Here is an 18249-nt window from a genome sequence, read left to right as displayed (position 1 = left end):
AATAGAAAAAACACACACACACGTTCACACAAGCATAGCTCATATGTGCATAACACATATGGAGGCAACATAGGACGACAAACTACCATGTCACAAGGCTTGTTTGTGTGTGTATGTGGGGGGTGGGGGGGGGGAATAGAGAAGGTTTAGTTGGTCGGTCTGTGGTATAGAATGGGTGCTGTGCTGGAGTGGAAGTGGGCAGCAGGGTAGGTACATGGAGGACAGGGATTGGCAAATGTTGAGACCTGGGTGGTATGGGAATGAAGGTCATCTTGTAGGGAGAGTTCCCACACGCGCAATTCAGAAAAGCTCGTGTCGGTAGGAAAAATCCAGATGACGTAGGCTCTGAAGCAGTTATTAAAGTGAAGCATGTCATGTTGGGCAACATGTTCAGCAGCAGCATGGTCCAGCCATCTCTCGGCTACAGTTAGGCGGTGGCCATTCTTGTGGAGAGACAGCTTGTTAGTGGTCATGTCCACATAGAAGTGGCATAGTGGTTGCAGCTTAGTTTACAATGCTTTCACAATTAGCCCTGCACGTGACAGGACTGGAGGGGATGGTAGTGGCTGGATGTATGTGAAAGGTCTTGCCTCTGAGTCTGTTGCAGGGATATGAGCCGTGAGGCATAGAGTTAGGAACAGGGGTGGAGTAGTGACGGACAAGGATATTGTGCAGGTTTGGAGGGTGCCAGTATACCACTGTGGAATGGCTGTGGAGGATATATTTTGGGGTATGACAGGTGATAGTGTAAACGCTGTTGGAGAATGTGTGTCAGTTGCTCCCATCCTGGATGGTACTGAGTCACAAGGGGATTGCTTCTTTGTCGCAGGACAGTGGGTAGGTGAGAGGTGGTAGATGGCCGTAGAAACGAGACAGGGGAGATCTGCTTCTGGACAAGATTGGAAGGGTAATTTTGATCTATGAAGGCCTCAGTGGGATCCTTGGTATGTTTTTTCTTGAGGTTCTGCTCATCAATGCTGCTGCGATGGTCATGGGGGCTAGGCTGTATGGAAAGGGCTTCTTGGTATGGGATGAGTGACTGCTGTCTTTTTATTTACTTTTCTCTTTGATCCCATTGTGTTTTCATATCGATTTAAGTTTATTTTTGTCTTTCATTGTAGGTTCTATTCCCTCAGGTTTCACTTTTCTTTCCGTATACTTAATCCGTCTGCTCCTTTTTTATTTTTCCTGTGTATTTTTATGCATTTTTTTTAACTTCCATTATGGATCCACATTGTCTCTATCTACCTCAGTACAGAAAAGTTTCCCTGTTCCTGGCCAGAACTCAGGCCCACATACTATTTTGGCATTGTTACATAGCTCATGCAATCCCACCAAATTACCTATCTCTGGCTGCAATTCCTCCCTCGAAAATGATCTCTTTGTGTTCAGATATTGTCAGTCCATAGCCCTCACCAACCTAGTCTTGCAAAACCGATTAAATCAGTCTGAAACCTCACTTGTGACACCTCCTCTCCACTTGTAAAATTATCGTGATCTACAAGCCAAAATTCCTGTATTCCATTTTCCGTACTGAAATTCGTGTGCTCTGGGAACTAGAGCAGCATGCATAATACCATCTCAAAGAACTTTTCAACCTGTGCACTTCCTACTCCCATCATGCACAATCACTATCCATCACCTCTACGGGAGCCTCCACCACATCTTCTCATACATGACAAACCCTGTCTTATTGACCTGTTACATTTACCTCGCCCAAAACAAAGACATTAACGTGTCGTCCAAAATCCCAGTCCTAGAGAAGTATTAGTCCTTCCCAAAAGCCGTACCTTTTGCCCCTTTCACAAACTGTCATATTGGGCTTTTCTCCTTTCCCCAGTCTGTACAGGGGGGACACATTTTTGACACCAACCCAACCAATCAGACTCAATCCAAAACTAATATTGAACCCTGCCTCACTCAGTTTATTCCTCCATCCAACTGTGATCCTATCCCACTGCCCTCCTGTTAATTTTCCAGAATTTCCTACAGTTGAACCTTGTCTCAGCATCATTTAGTGAATTCCTCAACATGGAAACCAATTTTACATCTGCAGAAAGAACTGCAAGCCACCTCCTAAAAACTGATCATGACCTCCTGCTGACAAAGGCTCCATCCTAAATGGGCTTGCTGATATTGAACACTACCTTTCCCATTGCCTAACTGACTCCAGTTGTACAGTCTCCTTCCTAGTCACCATGACTGGCTATATTGTCACCCACAATTACCTCTCCCTTGGAGGCATAACCTATAAACAAATCTGTGGTACATCAGTGGGCACTCATATGGCAACCTATTTGTGGGCCATTTACAGGAATCCTTCCTAATCACTCTGAATTCCAAACACCTCTCCTGGTTCAGGTTCATATCACCTTTGTGATAAGGGCTGATGGTGAGGACTCTGTCTCAACATTCCTCCAAAACCTTAGTACCACCTCCCCCATTCACTTCATCTGGTCGTCCTCAACCCAGCAAGCCACCTTCCTCAGTGGTGATCTCCACTTCAAGAGTGGCTCCATCAGTACCTCTGTCCACATCAAACTTACCAACTGCAAACAATATCTCCATTTAAACAGCTGCCACCCATCCTAGTCCAAGAAGTTCCTTCTGTACAGCCTAGCTACCACTGTTCATCATATCAGTAGTGAAGAGTTGTTCCTCTCAAAATATGCCAAGGGTCTCGCTGACGCTTTCACAGACCAAGATTACTGTCACATCCTTGTCCAGGAACAGACTTCCTGTGCCTTGTCTCTCCAGTCACATACTACCTCCCACATACCCACTGTGTGGCTGTAGAGGAACACTTCTCTACCGACTCAGTACCACACAGGACAGGACTGACTCAGTACCACCCAGGACTGTACCAACTGAATCATATTTTCCACCAGGTTTTCGACCATCTCTTGTCATGCCCTGAAATGAGGAATATCCACTCCACCCTCCCTACAGTGGTATTCCACCAGCAACCAAATAAACGTAATATCATTGTCTGTCCTTGTTCCACCCTTTCTCCTAACATCTTGCATCCTGGCTCATGTCAGTGGAATAGACCTAGATACAAGACCTGTCCCATATATCCTCTCACAACCATTTACTCCAGTTCCATCACAGGCATTTCCTACCCCATCAATGGCAGGGCTACCTGTGAAAGCAGACATGTGATCTATAAAATAAGCTGCAGCCACTATGTCACTGCTACATCAGCATCACAACTAACTAGCTATGTGTCCACACAAATGGGCACCTCCAAACTGTGTCCAAGAGATAGTAGAGCCACCCAACTGCTGAATATGCTGTCCAACACAATATGCTTCACAGCCTGTTGTGCAGCTGGGATCTCAGTAATAACCCTCGTCTTGGCTTACAGTAATTCTTGTCCTCCACCTACCTATCCCATTCCCTGCCCCCATTCCAGCACAACACATGCCTTCTATCCCACCAACCTTCTATCCCTCCTCTTCCTCTTCCTTGTCCCCACCTCACACCCTATCTGACTGGTGCTCACATCAGACACGGCAGCATTCCGTGCCCAGCGCCTGGAAAAATTGGCCGTGTGAGTGGTTGTTGTGTGACTGAGCATGTATTTTCCATTTCGGAAGGAGTAGTTTGTGCAATAAGTACACCAAACTGCTTGCAGTGTATGGGCGAGTGTAAAAATAATCTTTAACAGCCACTACACTGAATAATTTTATTTTATTTAATCAAACAATGGAAAATCCAAGATGGAATGTGACAATATTATGAGAAGGAAAGTTGCTACTCACCATATAGCGGAGATGCTGAGTCGCAGATAGGCACAACAAAAAAGATTTTCACACTTAAAGCTTTCAGCCAATGGCCTTTGTCAACAATAGATGCCGGCCGGAGTGGCCATGTGGTTCTAGGCGCTACAGTCTGGGCCGGCCGCAGTGGTCTCGCGGTTCTGAGCGCGCAGTCCGGAACCGTGCGACTGCTACGGTCGCAGGTTCGAATCCTGCCTCGGGCATGGATGTGTGTGATGTCCTTAGGTTAGTTAGGTTTAAGTAGTTCTAAGTTCTAGGGGACTAATGACTACAGCAGTTGAGTCCCATAGTGCTCAGAGCCATTTGAACCATTTTTGAGCTACAGTCCGGAACCGAGCGACCGCTACGGGCGCAGGTTCGAATCCTGCCTCGGGCATGGATGTGTGTGATGTCCTTAGGTTACTTAGGTTTAATTAGTTCTAAGTTCTAGGCGACTGATGACCTCAGAAGTTAAGTCGCATAGTGCTCAGAGCCATTTGAACCATTTTTCAACAATAGACACACACACACACACACACACACACACACACACACACACACACACACACACACACACACACACACAAACTACAGTCGTGTGTGTATGTGTGTGTGTGTGTCTATTGTTGACAAAGGCCATTGGCTGAAAGCTTTAAGTGTGAAAATCTTTTTGTTGTGCCTATCTGCGACTCAGCATATTGCTATATGGTGAGTAGCAACTTTCCTTCTCATAATATTATTATTTTATTTAATCTCATATACTAAAGGATAGTAATACGACCTTTCTTCCTTTGATACATCCCAGAACTGTGAAGTACAGTGTATGATCTGAACAATGTACAGGGTGATCAGCACATCACTTTCTTCAATATTTATGATGTCTATTACATTTAGCGATGTCACACATGTTGTTTATAACTTCTCTCAGATTGGTTGCCCAGTCCAGTAATGCACGCACAGACTCATTTTACCACATTTCAGATCATTTTGAGGAGCATGTTTACAATGATGTTGTTAATCTCTCTTATTATGTCAGTGCCAGTGTATGTGGCTTTCCCGGCGGAAAGAAGTCTAGAGGTATTAAATCGGGACAACATGAAGACACCAACTTTTAACAGATGGTTTGATTTCCAAAGAATTTGCTTAAGAAATGAATTGTTTCATTAGACCTGTAAAAAATGGCATTTCACTGCTGTAAACGACAATAGTGTTCACCTGCTTCAAGAAACGAAACAAACTGTGTAGCAGTGTCTCAGTGCATGACACTGTTTATTGTTGCTTCAAAGGATGTAGGGCCCGCCATTCGGCAACGTGGTGTGGTGTACTGTACTCCAGTTTTCTGATGGTGAGAGGCATTTTCATGAAAAATGCTTGGATTTATGGTTGACTAAATTCTTGTACTCCAGCTGTTCACCTAACCAGAAAGATGAAGCCACACCTACCCAGTGAAGAGAACATAGTCCAGTGCTATGAAATCACAGATGTCGAGAAACGACTGAAACTGTGTGCAGTACACTAGATACTTTTGTTTATCGGTTCCCTTAATGCCTGAACACTACAAAAATAATTTGTCCGAATTCAACTTCTGCACAGGTTCTGAGCACTGTCATATGAAATCTGAAATTGGACAGATATTCTCCTCAAAATTTCTGAAGAGGAATGCAGCATCATGTTCCGTAACTAGCCAGTTTAGCATTTACCAAAATGGCTGGCCTACTGTTTCTCTTCTCATCTGCAACTGATCTGTGTTCACAGAAACAGGAGGTTAATCTCATCATTTTCGAATTGTTTGGTACTGCAGCATCTCTGTATTTCCCACAGGAAGTCAACTCGTGTGTACTGACAACTGACAAAATACTATTCCACAATGAAAACCTGTCACTCTCAGGAAAACAACATTTTTACTGAGCAATAAATTGCACAATACTAACATATATCACTTGTCCCATACCCATTACATTGGCATCTTTGTTTGCTGTTGTCGGTAATATCTGTGAGCAGTTGATGAATGGTGCCTCCCAGTGTACACAGGAGCTCTACTTGTCATCTAGGCTGGTCATTGATGGTGTCATCTATTGGTCTGAAGATAGTCTAGTAAGACTGAATCTAGTAAACAGTAATGGAATAAAATGTCATTTGTCATTGAGACTGAGTATTTTTATTAAAATACCTATGGTGCTGCCCTGTATTGGCCAGTCACACATCTGCAACGTTTTGGTGGTATTATGGCCTTTGCTGCTTCGATACTTCCTACAATTACACATGAAAGTAAAGTGAGTCACTTGTATGATTTAGTACATATCAACATATCACATTATTTGAAGTGTGAGTGCAAATGTGAAAGTTTTCAATCACACAGAAGATGAACACTTTGTGGGCAAGTGAAGGTAACCATTAACAGTTTATTTAATCTCATCAGAGATTGTTTTTCATGTAAATCTAAGTATTATATTGAATCAAACACTGGAAACTCCAGGTAGGAATATCAACAATGTAGGAAAAGGTAGATTGCTACTTACTATAAAGAAGACACGTCACGTTGCAGACAGGAGCAATTAAAAGACACTCACATATAGGTTTCGGCCACAGCCTTTGTCAGTAAAGGACACACACACACACACACACACACACACACACACACACACACAAGCAAACATATCTCGCACACACCTGACAGCCAACTCCAGCATCTCAGGCCAGCATTCCAGCCCGAGATACTGGAGTTGCTGCCAGGTGTGCGCAAGATGTGTTTGTGTGTGTGTGTGTGTGTGTGTGTGTGTGTGTGTGTTTTCTTTACTGATGAACGCTGTGGCCAAAAACTGTATGCGAGTGTCTTTAATCATGCCTGTCTGCAACGTGATGTGTCTTCTTTATGGTAAGCAGCAGTCTATCTTTTCCTACATTTTAAATATTATATTATTCATTTAGTGCTAGTAGAGAAACTGAAGCAAGTGTGACAGCCAGAAAATAGTGTAGTTCTAGACAGTAGGGTCATAGCTCAGAAACATGTCAAACTAAAGTAGGAGAATAGAATAGATTGTGGTGAGTGGTGACAGAGGCAGGTTACAAGGTTGTAACTTGTCTGGAAAATCAGGAAATCTCAGGTATAATTAATTTACTGGAGAAGTCAGGGCATTCTGAAAGACCCTGGGCGTTCTGAGAAATAGGGCGGGAGAGTGTTAATTGGCAACATGCACTGAATTATTGTAATGTTTGTTGCCCAATTGTGGCATTCCAGGCACACTCGCCAACTTTGGGAATTGTCATTGTCCGTGAGTTGTTGGGCTGGAGAGGTGCTTCCCATTGCACAATTGTGTGTGTGATGGAGAATTTATCTCATAACTGTAAACTCATAATTGATTCAGACATGAAGCTGGTTCCCCATTTTTCTGCCTGAATCTTTCAAAGTGGAATATATTCACTTTTACATTTTTCTGCTGGTTCATAATTGACTGAGAAGTGCAAGTGTGTTCTTTTATTTTATGACATATATAATTTCCAGTAGCCACCAGAAAGATCGCGGGAGGCGCACATTGGCACGGCGCTTCACGGACAGTAGTTGCTGCAAGTAAAGTCCCGTCCACCAGAGGGCACGCGAGAATTCGGCCGCGCCCTCTGCCGGCAGAACAACAACAACTCAGGCAGCTTGGGCCGTGCCCAGTCAGTTTTACATCGGGCATGCCTAGCAGACAGTTCCCGGTCTACACTATAGTGCGACAGACAACGTGAACCGTGTTAATACACAATTGGCGAAGAGTAGGCTCGTTCTTTTGCGTGTTGCGTCGTTGTTCCAGTTTCGCAGCTTATCTATGGCATGGAGGATTTAGTGCGGGTTTTGGTCGAGCAGCAGAAGGAGCTCGTGGCAACCATGAAACAAGTGCTTCCGGCGTTGCTCTCCACGCAGTCTTCTCCAGCGCCGTTTCCTCCTCACTTTCCCCCGTATGACGAGACGACGGAGGATTGGGACGCATATGAACATCGCCTTCAGCAGCATACCCAGGCATTTCATGTTGCCAATGCGGAGGTATGTCGTGCTCTTTTCTTGTCTTGGATATCTCCCTCGCTGTATCAAGTTTTGCGTCAGCTAGCGCTGTTGCAGGAACCCTCGTCCTGGTCTTTTGACGCATTGTGTTCATTGCTGTCTTCATATTATCGCCGCCGCATGCATGTTGGTGGCGGCTAGGGTCGAGTTCTATCAATGCAAGAAACAGCCCCATCAGTCTTACCGGGTGTGGGCTGCTACCCTGCACGGTCTTAGTCGCAAGTGTCATTTTGTCACGGAGCAGTCGCAAGAGTTGTATGCCCACATTATGGTGCGAGACGTCATTGTTCGTTCGGCCCCTGATAGGGAGGTCGGGCAGTGGGCCCTGCAGTTGGAAGACCCTTCCCTTGAGGAAGTCCTGTCCATTGCTCAATTGTATGAAGTCTCTCACGCCGCAGGTCAACAGTTGGAAGCGTGGTGCGACATCGCAGCGGTTCAGGGCGGCGCGGCCGCGTCCACTGCGTCCGGGGTGGACGACGTGCGAGTGGTACAATCCGGCCGTTACGGCCACTCCCGCACGGCGCGTAAACAGAGTTCCGGCCGCCAGCCCCTGTTACCGTCCTGTGCGTCGTGCTATATACATCATGATCGGTCAGAGTGCCCCCAGCGTTGGGCCGTTTGTCACAAATGTAATAAAAAAGGACACATTGCTAAAGTTTGCCACTCAGCCTCAAACGAATCAAGCGACGCAGGTACAGAGGAAATGGACGTTGACATTCAGGAAGTTTCATCGGGCCAGGCTCCCGACACATCGGCACACAAACTCTTTATCGAGGTGTCAGTTCGGTCACGCCGACTACAACTGCAAGTAGATACCGGCGCGGCAGTTTCCTTGTTGAATGCACAAGCTTACTCTGACCTTGGGTCGCCCCCGTTGGCGCCAGTTTACTGGCGTCTCCGTGGTTATGGTAAACAGTTCATTCCCCCACTGGGTCAATTCACTACCGACATTCCTTGCAAATCAGTCACTCGGCCTCTTACTTTTATTGTTGTCAGTGATGCGAGCTCCGCTAACCTTTTTGGATTGGATGTCTTTCAAGCTTTTGGTTTTTCTATCGCAGACACCATACAGTGGGTCTCCGAAGACGTTCCCTATCAATCATTGGAATCTTTGACCTCTGACTTTAAGGATATCTTTGAGGAGGGCCTGGGGCGTGTTTCAGCCTTTGCTCACTTAACGTCGGCTCTCCCGCATTTTCTACGCATTAGGCAGATCCCCTTGGCTCTCCGCCCTCAGGTAAAAGCAGAGCTAGACCGGCTGACAGCCCTCTGAGTCATTCTTCCCATTTCTTCTAGTGAGTGGGCTTCGCCCCTCGTTGTTGTCAGGAAACCCTCGGGAAAATTAGGTCTTGGTGGCGATTTCAAGGCCACCATTAATTCCCAGTTGGTGGTGGACATCTATCGCTTGCCTCGTTCTGATGAATTGTTCTCCGACGTCGCAGGAGGCCAATATTTTTCGAAAATCGATCTTTCAGAGGCTTGTCATCAGATACCACTTGATGAGGACTCCAAATGGCTGATGGTCGTCAACACCCCATTTGGCCTTTACCAGTACCAGCGGTTGGCCTTCGGAATATCCAGTGCCCCAGTGATATTTCAGCGTTATCTTGAGCACGTCATGTCGGCAATTCCTCATTGTATTAATTACCTGGATGACGTAATTGTCACAGGCCGCAGCACGAAGTTTGGTCCGAGGTATCGTCAACCTTGTGCGGCCCGCTTCGCTGAAGGAGTTACAAGCTTTTTTAAGCAAGATTGCCTATTACCACTGGTTCAATCCCAGGGATTACACCATAGCCTGCCCTCTGTACTGCCTTCTGTACAAGGGAGTTCCTTTTGATTGGTCGCCTGCATACGAGCGAGCATTCACCTCTTTGAAGGGTCTCCTCACATCAGCGCCTTGGGGCGGGAGTGGTCCTGGCCCATCGCAATGTGGATGGCTCCGAGCAGCCACTGGCGTTTGCATCTAAAACTATTGGTCCTGCGCAGGCCCATTACTCCCAGGTGGAAAAAGAGGCTTTGGCCATTGTCTACACTGTTACCAAGTTTCACCCTTTCTTGTATGGCACAAAGTTTCAGTTAATCACTGACCATAAGCCATTAATATCGTTATTTGGCCCCGCCTCTCAGATTCCGGATAGTGCGGCTCATAGACTGCAGCGCTGGGCCTTGTTCCTCTCTAAGTACCATTATGACATTCATTTTCACCCTACCGGACAGCATGCCAACGCCAGCGCTCTTTCCCGTCTTCCGGTGGGCCCAGATCCTAAGTTCAATCGGGAGGAGATTGTGTGTTTTCATTTGGACGTGGCGTCCCGCCAAGCGGTTGATGGCTTCCCGATCATTAGTTCTAGAGTTGCCAGGGAAACGGCAGCTGACCCAGTTCTCCGGCAAGTGGTTTGCCTCGTTCAACAGGGGTGGTCGTCCCGACCTCCAGGCCGGGCCTCGTACCCTCTTCGAAATTATTTTGTTCTACGATACCGCCTCTCAGTCTTGGCAGGAGTTCTCCTTCTGGCTACTGATGATACAGCTCCTCGTGTGGTTGTTCCTGCACGTTTGCAAAGGGAGGTCCTCATGTTATTACATGAGGGGCACTGGGGTGTTTCCCGTACTAAAACCTTGGCTCGCAGACATGTGTACTGGCCCAGCATTGACAGAGAAATTGAGCACTTGGTGGCTGCCTGTTCCCGGTGTGCGAGCCAACAGGCCTCTCCCAGGTCAGCATTCTCTTCATGGCCGCCTGCAACCCAGGCATGGGAACGTGTTCACATAGATTTTGCGGGCCCGTTTCTCAATAGCTTTCGGCTCATTGTCATTGATGCTTATTCCTGATTCCCATATGTGGTTCGCTGCTCCTCAACCACTTCAGAAGTTGCAATCCAGGCACTCGCAAAAATCTTTTCTGTGGAAGGTCTGCCAGTCACCCTGGTATCGGACAATGGACCTCAGTTTATTTCGCAGATCTTCCGGTATTTTTGTAGGTGCTTCAGTATTCGGCACGTTTGCTCTCCCTCCTTTCATCCAAAATCGAATGGGGAAGCCGAGCGCATGGTGTGCACATTTAAGATGCAGATGAAAAAGTATGTGCACGAATTTCCTGCGGAGGAGGCGTTGACGTTTTTCCTGACGGCATACTGGACCACACCGATGGGAAAACGCAGCCCCGCAGAGCTCCTCCACGGGTGCCAACCTAGGACTCTGCTGCACCTCCTCTGGCCTGGTCCTTGCCAGTGTTCGCAAAACGGGGTACCCAGCTTTCCATGCCGGCCGCGGTGGTCTCGCGGTTCTAGGCGCGCAGTCCGGAACCGTGGGACTGCTACGGTCGCAGGTTCGAATCCTGCCTCGGGCATGGATGTGTGTGATGTCCTTAGGTTAGTTAGGTTTAAGTAGTTCTAAGTTCTAGGGGACTGATAACCACAGCAGTTGAGTCCCATAGTGCTCAGAGCCATTTGAACCATTTTTTGAACCAGCTTTCCACCGGGTATGTCTGTCTGGGCACGTGGGTTTGGTCGCAATCCACATTGGGTACCGGCGGTGGTCCTGCGTTGCAATGGCCGCCGGCTCTATACCTAGCAGGTGGGGGACCGGGAGGTGCGTTATCACCAAAATCAGCTACGTCTACGTTTGGGTACCCACCCTCCGACCCCTCAGGTGCCGTCTTCACATTGCTGGCACCCGTGTTGTTTTCTCAGGGGACGCTACCACCCCTCCCACCTGTGACTTCGCCACATTGCGATGGTTCTCAGCCTCGGCGGCCTCCAATAGCTCCAGTACCGGCATCGTCATCGTTAGAGATGCCCCAGCGAGAGCCAGCCCCCTTCGCAGGCCCGGTTTCTCAGGAGGCTGGTTCACCTGTGGTCGTGCCTTCCCCATCGTCCCCTCCACTGGGTCTTGCCCCTCCCGAGGTGGAACGCGATCCGGAGTTCGACAGCTTGTCGCCCATTCTGTCCCGGGCTCCAGTGGTGGGACGACGGGGGCCTCTTCATGTGGCTCACTTTCAACCGTATTCGAAGGTTCCGGCTCGAGGGTTGGCAGATCCCCCCTACTCCAGCATTCCAATGGACGTGGAGGTCACCGCTACTGCACGACGCTCCACCTTCCGACGCAGTGGATCACAGTGGCTTCATCCCCCGAAGGAGTAGGAGTGCAGTAGCCACCAGAAAGATCGTGGGAGGCACACATCGGCACGGTGCATCACGGACAGTAGTTGCCGCAAGTAAAGTCCCGTCCACCAGAGGGCACGTGAGAATTCGGCCACACCCTCTGCCGGCAGAACAACAACAACTCAGGCAGCACGGGCTGTGCCCTGTCAGTTTTAAATCGGTCATGCCTAGCAGACAGTTCCCGGTCTACACTATGTGAAGTGCGACGGACAACGTGAATCTTGTTAATATGTAATTAGACATCCTTATCTCCACACAGGCATTTCATCTACCAGCACTGAATATTCAGTTTTGTGTTGCTTTTTACTAATTTCAATGCAATGTAGTACTTTGCCGCCTTTCTCATATTTCGCAGACTTTCTCAGGATGTCGTGCTTCAGTCAAGAATGACCGTAGTGTGGAGAGCATCTAGTTTGAAAAGTGATCTCTTTTTTGCTGCCAAAATCTGTGGATATCACATTCTAGTGACATCATTTTTAATTTTACTTGCCCATATATATAGGGTTATCACATAATGACATGGCATGGCACGGAATTGCGTAGAACAACTTATAATTGTTGGTAAAAGTTGATAGTTTGGCTGTACCTGGAATAATCTCTGTTAGGTGATGTGGCAACTCAACAAATGGAAACTAGTAAAGAAAAACTTGCTCTCACATATGACAAAAAACTGTCTCGACTATTAATAGACTGATTTTACTTTTATTGTTTACAATGCAACAAAAACCACATGCAGCTTATGCCTTCATTCTCGAGATAACCACTGACTGCTCAGGGTTGGTTACTGTGTTGTGAAATATGGTGCGATTGTGTCATAGATGATATACAAAAAGTAAAGCCTCAATTATTCACAAGTGCCTCTGAGCTTTCAGAAGAAACTGCAGTTCTGAAGAAACTGCAGAGAAAACTGCAAACATACCGAAGATAAACTTTAAATTTAGTGAGTTGGTTTCCCTGTATATCAGGAATCACCGTAGCCATTGTCATGGAACTTTTATAGGACATTAAACTCTATGTTCTGAGTCTACTGAGTTACACTAATTGCATTTCAGCCACTGCTTTCAGAAATATCATTTTTTAATTAAATGGTCAAAATTTGTTTTTGTACATTACCCTAAATAGTTTTAATTATACATAACATTATGTTCTTCTTTTAGTTCATTAGACTCAGGATATGCATGTTATTACTCCCTGAAAATCTGAATACTCTACTCAAAGTGGTTTCTAACAGAAAATGTAAATTTTCAGGAACGGCTTCTAACGTTTCAAAAGACTTTAACTCACTTAATTTATGCTTTTTTTTTTTATTTTTAGTCACTGAGAAGCACCCTGCACCATACTGTGTATCATCCTCTTGATATTTTTCTAAGTTGTTTCTTCTTTCTGTACTCCTTAGTGGCCAATTGTGCTGTATACCTTGCTTTATCAATGCAAACCTTGTCCATCTGTTCAAGTTCTCTGCTACAGTTTGCTCCAGGATTAATTCCCATATACTGTAGCCATTTCACCCTACCAATGTTGCCATCATTAAAAGCAGTAACAGTATCACTGACCCTGCACTTCAGTGTCTTCATTCCAACAAAAACATTTTTTGGTAAGCGAGTCCATATAAGATTATTGAATGACTCGTTGGCATTTTGAGTCTGACCATGCAGACACTTCTTCAGTAATTCAGGATTTGCCAGTTCTCTGTAAATAGGTTTTATGATAGCCATGACTGCTGCTGGAATGAAATGTTTATGGCTGTTTGAACTGTTTGAGTACTGGGCATTGCTGTAATTGCACCATGAATCAGGTCGAGGAGGGCAAAGGTGGTGTACTGGTTTTTTGGTTTTACCATCAGAAAGTTTCTTGTTTCTCAAACTTTGTTTCCACTTCCTCAACCTGGTGCCCATCCTCTTCTGGACATGATGAACACATTCCAGTTTTGTGATAATCTTCTCACCATTAGGCTGAGCGGCTGCTACACTGTTATATGCTTTTGAGTCTCCCTCACCTAAGAACTTAGTGTAACACACTCCCCTTTCGTTCACAGATCGACTAAAAATTTCAGTAGCTGCAGAGGCTTCCTTACCACCACTTGTCCCTTCATAATTTCTGTCAGAGATATGCCCTTCTTCATTCCCTGATTTACACTTATAACAATGTTTGGCTAAGATCTGAAAATACCTTTCCACTATCCACACTGGTCACCGTAGCAACAGAATTCTTAGAACTGTAGCCGCGCTTCTGCCAAGTGCCAAAAGCTACTGGTATGTCAGTTCATTTTATTTCATTTATTTCAACAGCTTCGTTTGCAGCACCATTCATTGACTCAAATGCAAGAGATTCCACAGCAGCTCCAATAAATCCTGCATATTTGTCAATTTTGTAGGGCATATTCATCACGGCACACATTGTTTCTGCGGCAGTGTGTCCTTTGCCAATAGCTCTCAATCCATAAAACCACCAAACATTTACTTCAAAATAATTATCTTTACACTTACCAGAATTTCAAAATTAATTAAAAGTTTCCTGACTAGTCCATTTAATACCTCATTTTCTTCAAGTAAACTAACTGGCCCTCCACATATTTTACAACATGCACATTCATCTAACACCCTTGTTAGGATGTGTAAATCTATCAAAATACAACCTAACCTAACCTCCCATTTACATCACTTTCGTTTTGAGAAAACTGTGTATCACAACATTTTATTTTAATCTTCGAAGCACTAATGGCTGTTTCGCTGGATGCTAACGAGTTTGCCTGTATTTCATTGTCAGTAACTTCACACGCCACATGTTGAACACAGTGTTTTCCTTTATTCAAAAATCTGTTACCATGAAATTCACAGTTCTTAAAAACACTTCGTTTTGGCATCATACATTACTTTTTGAGAGATTTACCAGTCAATTTGTCACTTTTCCTCCGAAAAATGTTAGCAGTTCGACATACAGTGCGTGTTTATACTATGAAATGATAAAATACTGTTTTTGACAGTGCTACCAATAAAAATGTGTAATTTAACCTCCAATCCACAGCCTTCTATATAAAAAAATTACTGATTTTATTAGATCTTGAAGTAATACACACACACACACACACACACACACACACACACACACACACACACAAATTTTTTATAATGAGATAAAAATCCAAAAATGTAAAAAGAATTTTTTTTCCATTCTAACTCCCCTTAATACGGGCACACATTGTGACACACCAATCATCAGTATGATGATCAAACTCTTCGTAAACGTCACGAATGGTATCAGTGTCTTCATTAGGTATCATTCCCTGCAACACTTCCAGATTAACTGACAGCGGAGTCACAAACACATGATCTGTGACATAAACCCAAAAGAATTTATTGCATGGACCTAAGGCATAGTGGCTGGTGTAAAAGACAAGTGTCAAAATGCACATCTACTCTGATCCTGAGGTAGTTTGCCCTTGAGGTAATCGTGAACATCTGAAAAAAAGTCTGGTGGAGCATTGTCTTATTGCAAAATGGTTTCTCCTCTGTTTTGCTGTAATTGTGGCATATTCCAATGCTGCAGCATATCCAGGTCCACAAAATCAGTCACATTTGTCTCTGAAAAAAAAAAAGTCTTTAAAGTTTTGAAGACCAAATGGCACAAACAAAGTAAATCTAGGTGCATCACAAGTGTGTTCCACAATCTCATGTGGATTTTTGTGCCCCAAAATGTGCATGTTATGACAGTTCACCTTTCCAGAAACACGAAACATGGATTTCTCATTGGATACCAGCTTGTTCGAAAAAGCGCCTTCCTCCAGCAGTCACTGCAAGTAATTTTGAAAGTCAAAAGGAAGGTCACTATCCCAAATAGTAATGACTACAGCTGGTAAGGCTTTACATGCAAATGTTTGTGTAGAATGTGCCCAGCGGTAGCTGCAGTTCTGTGCTCTCGAGTGTTGTTGACTTTTCGGGGCTCCCGGCAAACCATAGTGACACACCTCTGCCGGTGGTACCAGCCAGCACGTCTTCTTCACAACATATAAGACACACAGAATATGTTGTACTGTCTGTGAATTGTTTTGTCTGTTGGAGCATCCACCTGACATTCGGTATGAGAACATCACTGAACCATCAGAAAGACTCAGATTTAGCAAATTTGAGGACATGACCATGAGCATCACTCCGTTACGTGCCGTGTTCTGACATGCTTGCCCACTAGTGGTGCACTCTGCAATCGGGCACTGCCCATATTACGAATCGAAACTCAGAGTGCGTATTTTCTGTACATCTCGAATTTTTTGCAGTCGTGTTCTGAAACTCAAGAATTACTGACAAGTAAACCTGTACGACAAAACTTGGATCACATAAGTTGAAATTTAAATCTGCAAATCTGAGAGATTTTTTGATGAAACTAAGTTGCTACTTTATATTACTAACAAAAATATTTATAACTTTTAAGTTACTAATATGATAAAATGTTTGTCAATATCAGGTGGGCCCACCAACGCTGCAGCAGCCACAACTGATGCCAGATGGAGGCAGAGCACCAGCATACGTGCCACAGCCTTTCTGCTCATACAAGTACGAGTGGCAGCGACACGATGTGCCCAGGCTGTTTGGGTCCCAGTGCTGCCAGCCACCGTGGGTACCTGATGGTCCACAGGACAGCCTCGCATTCCAGATGAGATGGGATATGATACACTCCCAGCAGCAGCAGTACCTTTACCAGCACCGAGTGTACGAGCAGCACAAAATACGGCACCGAATACAGCAGGAGGAGCAGCACGACCTCTGCCTGCAACACCTTCAGCAGCAGCAGCAGCTCGTGCATCCTCGTAGGTCAGGCGACAGCTCACAGTCATTGTCCGTACCGACTACAAGTGTTACCAGTTCTGCAGTTACTGTCGCGCCTGACAGTAGTGGTACAGGCGGTGCTGCGCGAAAGACCGTCTCATCCTTCCCCCCTGATGACACCCCTTTCAGGAATGGCAGACAGAATGCTTACCGGATCGTGCCGCAGATGGTCTGCGAAAGGAATTTACGTGACAGTGTGAGCCGAACCCGTCCGCAGTCTGGCGTGCCACAGTCGACGCCCGTCACGGCCGGTCAGTGCAGAGGCGAGGCAGTTCTTCTCCCCCGACACATCGAGAAACTGCAGTCTCAGTACCCCGGCATCACAATATGTGCAGCCGAGTCGAAACGTTCTCCTCCTCCAACACCCGCAGTTATGGCGACGGTCGCCTCGCCGGACGGCTCCCCCGAGTCGGCACGCGTGTGTCCCGTCTGTGGTGTTTCCTTCGACAGCGACTCTACCTTGCGGCGGCACGTCGTCATCTCCCACTCTGGCAGCACATACTTAGAGTGCGAGCTCTGCGGGGCGGTGCTCCCCGGCCTCACGACATACCGAGCCCACCTCATGGAGCACGGTGCTGGAGCCGATGCCGGCAAACGGCACTCTTGCGACGAGTGCCCCAAGAGGTTCACTAACAGAGCACACCTGGCCCGCCACAAAATGTTGCACTCTGGGGAGCGGCCATACGTCTGTCACGTCTGCAGCAAGGGCTTCATTCGCAAGGACCACATGCTCAAGCACGCCAAGGTGCACAACTGCCGTTGTGCCTTCTGCATCCCCGGTGCCGTGTACGATTCCGCGTGAGTCATTGTGGCTCCTGTGTTGTTGTGAGAACTCTGTTTCACTCGCAGTAATGTGTTTATTTTGCACTGCCAATTGAGATAGTCCTAAAATGATGTCTGGGGTCCCCATATAGTTCACCAGTAGAGTCACAGTTCCCATATTTTTTCCAGCAATATAAGAATACTTTGGAAACATTGCATAAAAAATCTAGGGCACATGAGTCAAACTCTGTAGGTGATCGTATATTCAGCCAGAGAGAAACACTACAAATATTTTTTGGACAAAATTGGACACACACAACATTAATGGTGATACAACTCGGATATCAACACATGTATTACAATGCTGTTCATGTTGCAAATGCGAATAATTTTCGCTTGCCTTAGTTGTTGTTGTTGTTGTTGTTGTTGTTGTTGTAATCTCCAGTCCAAAGATTGGTTTGGTGCAGCTCTTTGTGTTGCTCTGCCCTGTGTGTCTCTTTTTCGCTTCTGTCTAAACACTGCAACTCACCACACATTCTTCTGAAGTGCCACACTCCAAAAGCTTTCATTCCCCTCTCATCTGAGTTTTTTATTGTCCACACTTCACTTCTGTTCAAAGCTATGTATTAGTCTTTTTCGGAAATGCTTTTCTCACTGTCACTGCCATTCAGCATTTTAGACAATATGTGCAAATATTCACT

The 18249-nt window shown here is 45.8% G+C and overlaps 1 protein-coding gene across 1 annotated transcript in view; it reads left to right on the top strand.

The window, feature by feature from the left end:
• Nucleotides 1-17588, top strand: part of LOC126263621 (ras-associated and pleckstrin homology domains-containing protein 1-like) — a 453221-nt gene extending 435633 nt beyond the window's left edge. Inside the window, exons 12-13 of the mRNA XM_049960707.1 lie at nt 16425-16667; nt 17004-17588. Coding sequence (XP_049816664.1) covers nt 16425-16667; nt 17004-17588 — 828 coding nt within the window. The remainder of the gene's footprint in view (nt 1-16424; nt 16668-17003) is intronic.
• The last annotated feature ends 661 nt before the right edge of the window (nt 17589-18249 follow it).

Source organism: Schistocerca nitens, chromosome 6 (assembly GCF_023898315.1).
Source record: "Schistocerca nitens isolate TAMUIC-IGC-003100 chromosome 6, iqSchNite1.1, whole genome shotgun sequence".
Classification (NCBI taxonomy): Eukaryota; Metazoa; Arthropoda; class Insecta; order Orthoptera; family Acrididae; genus Schistocerca; species Schistocerca nitens.
Note: the sequence above shows the minus strand (reverse complement) of the source record. Positions and strands in the feature narration are given on the sequence as shown.